General features: G+C 45.9%; 1 protein-coding gene across 3 annotated transcripts in view; it reads left to right on the top strand.

Moving 5' to 3' along the window:
- The window catches only part of parp4 (poly (ADP-ribose) polymerase family, member 4), a 66,741-nt gene that overhangs the window by 32,015 nt on the left and 29,418 nt on the right, over positions 1-5,308 (top strand). For all 3 annotated transcript variants that reach the window (XM_020588406.1, XM_020588407.1, XM_020588408.1), the window contains 4 exons: positions 1,959-2,040; positions 2,618-2,755; positions 2,830-3,019; positions 3,784-3,854. In XM_020588406.1, the coding sequence (XP_020444062.1) occupies positions 1,959-2,040; positions 2,618-2,755; positions 2,830-3,019; positions 3,784-3,854 (481 nt within the window). The remainder of the gene's footprint in view (positions 1-1,958; positions 2,041-2,617; positions 2,756-2,829; positions 3,020-3,783; positions 3,855-5,308) is intronic.

Here is a 5,308-nt window from a genome sequence, read left to right as displayed (position 1 = left end):
TGTTTCTAATCCCGGTGGACCAAGCTCCTCACCCTATCTTTAAGGGAGCGCCCCGCCACCCTGCGAAGAAAGCTCATTTCGGCTGCCTGTATCTGGGATCTTGCCCTTTCGGTCATGACCCAAAGCTCATGATCATAGGTGAGAATCGGAATTCAACTATCGGTCGAATTCTCCTCTCCAGTACCCTGGCATAGACTTTCCCGGGGAGGCTGAGGAGTGTGATCCCCCTGTAGTTGGAGCACACCCTTGGGTCCTTCTTCTTGAAAAGAGAGACCGGCCTCCCAATCCAGAGGCACTGCCCCCAACCGCCACGTGATGTTACAGAGGTGTGTTAGCCAAGACAGCCCCACAACATCCAGAGATTTTAGGTACTTGGGGCGAATCTCATCCACCCCCGGTGCCTTGCCACCGAGACGCTTCTCAACTACCTTAGTGACTTCAGCTTGGGTGATGGATGAGTCCACCTCCGAGCCCCTGTCCTCTGCTTCCTCATCGGAAGACGTGATGCCGGAGTTGAGATCCTCAAACCATCCCTTCCACCATCCAGTCAACAGCTGCCCACCTCCACTGTAAACAGTTTTAGCGGGCACTGCTTCCCCCAGTTTTGGCAGGGCACTGCTTCCCCCTCCTGAGGCGCCGGACGGTTTGCCAGAATCTCTTTGAGGCCGACCGATAGTACTTCTCCATGGCCTCACCGAACTCTTCCCAGACCCGAGTTTTTGCCTTCGCTGCAGCCCGCTTGGCTCAGGAGTCCCACGAGCCAACCAGGCTCGAAAGGACTCCTTCTTCAGCTTGACGGCATCCCTTACTTCCAGTGTCCACCACCAGGTTCAGGGATTGCCACCACAACAGGCACCGGAGACCTTACGGCCACATCGACAATGGAGGTGGAGAACATGGTCCACTCGGACTCAATGCCTCCAACCTCCCCCGGGATCTGGTCAAACCTCTGCCAGAGGTAGGAGTTGAAGATCTCTGACAGTGGGGTTCTGCTAAACCTCCCCAACAGACCCTCACAATACATTTGGGTCTGCCGAGTCTGTCCAGCTTCCTCCCCCGCCATCGGATCCAACTCACCACCAGGTGGTGATCAGTTGACAGCTCCGCCCCTCTCTTTACCCAAGTGTCCAAGACATACAGCCAGAGGACAGATGAAACAACCACCTCTCACCGTGGGCAACTCCATAGTAGAGAGTCCAGCCTCTCTCAAGGACTAAAGTTCCAGAGCCCAAGCTGTGTGTGGAGGCGAGCCTGACTATCTCTAGCCGGTACCTCTCAACCTCCTGCACAAGCTCGGGCTCCTTCCTCAACAGCGAGGTGACATTCCATGTCCCCAGGGCTAGTCTCCATGTCCAGAGATCAGGTCATCAGGGCCCTTGCCTTCGATTGCTGCCTGATCCACTGTGCACGAGCCCCTTACGGATCCTCCTGGGCCCACAGGAGGACGTCCCCACGTCGCTCATTCGGGCTAAGCCTGGCCGGGCCCCGTAAGGCAAGGCCCGGCCACCAGGCGCTCGCATTCGAACCCCAACCCCGGGCCTGTCTCCAGGGTGGGGCCCTGGCTGCGCCATGCCAGGCGACGTCACGGTCCTTGATTTTAAACTATTCATAAAGGGCTTTCTGAATCGCTCTTAGTCTGACCCGTCATCTAGGACTTGTTTGCCTTGGGAGACCCTACCAGGGGCATATAGCCCCTGACAGCATAGCTCCTAGGATCACTCGGGTACTCAAACCCTTCCACCACAATAAGGCGGTGGTTCAAGGAGGGGTGTGTTAAACTATTTTTATGGTATTGGTTTAGCTTAATTTTGACTCCAAATGAAATCTGACTCCATTTTTAATACTAAATGTTCAGTGGTGTAGTGTAGTGAAACGGTATCACGTAAAACATTTGGATGGAAAATTGTGTTTGCCTGTGTGTCCTCCTCTGTGTAAAATGCATTGTTTCCTCTGCACAGGGAGTTCACCCTCGACATGTCAATTGAAATGCCCTATGAAATCAGCAGCCTGCAGTGCATTACTCACAAAATCAAAATGAAGGTAATTTGGCTGTTTCCAGGTATTATAAATCATATTTTAATTAGGCAGATGCTACATGGTTGTCAGTTGTTTTCTCTGTTTTAGTGGGTTCCTACACAAGTCGGAAAAGTCTGCAAATGTGCAAGTTTTGTTCTGAACTTGACACATTTTGAAATGTTTGAAAAATGTTGACATTTGTCTACTAAATTACTAATTAAATTAGAATGCCTCCATATTCCAAATGAACTTGGAAAAAGTTTTGTTTGAAGCTGTGTCACAGCCTCTGCGCTGCAAAAAAGTTCACTCCTTCATACAGTTCAGCTCCACCTCATGTTTACATGCTGAATAAAGTGAGAAATCTGTCAGCTGAGAATTTGTAATTAACATAATCGTAACATTTTAGTTTTTTTTTTCTTATACCAAAATACTCAAGTTCTGCTTCTTACAGCTTCACTCATATATGCCTGCTTGTCTGTGTTTTATTGTATCAGACATTTTCTTTAGTGACTAGATGCGGATTTGTCATTAAATTGTCTCTCTATCATTACGTTTGTCCCATTTCCTTTCTGTATGCACCTGTGTGTGTGTGCTCCCACAGAGAACAGACTGTAAGGCAGTGGTGAGTGTGCTGCCAGGAGAGGTCATGGGCCCAGACGGTTTCCAGCTGTCAGTTACTCTGTCTGAGGTTCACCTGCCCAGGATGTGGGTGGAGGAGCACCCCGACAAGGACAGCCAGGTCAGTCACTCTGTTTATTTCCCTTTCTCTCATTCAGTTAGTTTTCACATTTAATCTTTCATTCTCCTCCCTAGGCCTGCATGTTGGTTTTCTTTCCGGACTTTGACATCAGCTCTAGTTCAGCATCCAATGAAGTTGTGCTGTTGCTGGACACGTCTGAGTCCATGAAGGGAGAGTCTCTCCACATGGCACAGAGAATCGCCCTGCAGATCCTCAAAGTCCTCGGCTCTGACCTCAGAGTCAATGTCATTTTGTTTGGCACAGGTCAGCTTTCTCTCTTTTAAATGTTTATGTATACAGTACAGTGATAACACTTAAAAAAAGACAGTTTGCAAGTTGGCTATAAAGAGAGGGAGATAGTGAGTACTTTTTATTCCCTAAGGAAAACTGCAGTATCTAGGTAGAAACAACACAGTCTAATGTACCTAACAAAACTAAATAAAAGAGAATAAGATGAACAATAGAGATAGCTATACTTTGTGTGCTGAATACACACTGTACAGTGTGTAGAATGGATTTTCTAAGTGAATTGGACAGTAATGTGCAGGATTGTCCATGGATGTTGAACCAAATAAAATTTAAATTGAACACATATAATTTGAATTCACAAAGATAAGACAAAATAAAACTCTCTCTCCACTAAAGAGGAGACTAAAATTGAAGACAAGACTTGGTGGCAGGAATTGGACTGTTTTAAAAGTTTAAAGAACTGAACAAAATCCTCTGTTGAATAATTAAAACACACAACACAGTTTATGAATAAAAGAATTGATCCAACATTTCCTTAGTAAAGCATCTCACAGCAGAGTGTCATGCATGAAATACTGCATATTAATATTATTTCCACCAGGACAAGAGTCCAGCATCTGAGGGGTTTTCACCATGTGAAGTCAAATCTTTTTATGTACCAAACTCGGATCTCTTCACCATTTCACATAGATCATGCTCTTACCAAATGTTTTGGTGGTGTAAATAATGACTATACTAGTTGGTAGTAATTTTCCTGACCCTGTATTCATGTCTGTTAGATCACCAAGAAGCTTTTCTCACAGCACAGCCACTTGCTGAAGCTCGACAGGCAGCAGAGAGTTTTATCAAGGTGAGTTACATCTGCCAGATCCTTTCATACGTCGTTCAGCCTGGAGTATAGAGTAGTGTTGCTACAGACCTCTGACATGAAGCAGGCACATCTTGTTTTTAAAATCTGACTTAAAGGCCTGCAGGTATTTCTGTGGTTATTTCCACTGATTAAAATGATTTACTAAAGCACAACTGTGAGTCTACATGTCTGTAACATCTTGATTTATATAACTGCTCCATAAACTTCACCACTACTTTATTGCTGTACTGTAATAATAGAGTATTTTTACTACAGTGTCATAAGAGTTATAATTTACAGTAAGTGTATTTTAAACTAAATTGGATTTTGTTTTCTTTTCTGAAACGGCTCCAACCTGATCTGATGCCTGAAAGGAAATCCATCCTGTGAAGCCTCATTTGTTGTGCATTTATAGCAGTTTGTCATCATCTTTGTCACAAATTTTCCAATACTGATTTAAATGGTAAACAGTTTGTATAGCACTTTTCTATGCTTTGCAGCACACTCAAAGCACTTTCACACTATTTGCCCCTTCACCTATTCGCACTCCCAGGCACACACACACATTCACGCGCTGGTGATATCACTGGGAGTGCAGTGTCTTGCTCAAGGGCAATTGACACGTGCACTGGAGAGGTTAAGAATCGAACCGCCAGGAGGCAACCCACTCTACCTCTTAAGCCAGAGCCACCCTACAAATATGGTTGACAAATCAAAGGCTGACAAAGTTTTCCTGCTTGAGTGCTCATCATAAAGCAGGCATGTCCAAAGTCCGGCCCGGGGGCCAATTGCGGCCCGTGTTCAAATTTTCGCCGGCCCGCAGCTTCTGTCATAAAATCAATAATATGTGGCCCACCAGCACTGTTGACCACAGTATAAAATACACGCGTACAAAAAAAGCTATTTTACATTTCACCAGAAGATGGCAGTAGACCCGTGGCCGCACTCTCGCCGCCGTGTCCCTTGTGTGATCCTTTCAGCCCGGCCCATTTCTGACATGGTGACTGTAACTGAAAAAAGGAAAGTTGACAGCGAGGGCCGCCGCTTCCAGGACAAGTGGAAATTGCAGTATTTTTTCACTGAAATATGAAACAACTGTGTCTGCCTAATTTGCCAAGAGACTGTGGCTGTTTTCAAGGAATTCAATATCAAGAGGCACTACCAGACGAAACATGCTAACTATGACAAGCTAACTGGGAACGAACGTGGCGAAAAATTGAAGCAACTGGAAGCTGTTTTAATAGCACAGCAGCGCTTTTTCACAAGAGCCCGTGAGTCAAATGAAAATGCCACAAAGGCGAGCTACGAGGTGGCAACGCTGATTGCCAAGCACTGCAAACCTTTCACTGAGGGTGAATTTATTAAAGACTGCGTGATGAAAATGGTTGAGAAAATTTGTCCTGAGAAGAAGCAAGAGTTTGCCAATGTTTGCCTGGCTCGTAACACTGTGGTAC

This window comes from Monopterus albus, unplaced genomic scaffold (assembly GCF_001952655.1).
Source record: "Monopterus albus unplaced genomic scaffold, M_albus_1.0 scaffold537.1, whole genome shotgun sequence".
Lineage (NCBI taxonomy): Eukaryota > Metazoa > Chordata > Actinopteri > Synbranchiformes > Synbranchidae > Monopterus > Monopterus albus.
Note: the sequence above shows the minus strand (reverse complement) of the source record. Positions and strands in the feature narration are given on the sequence as shown.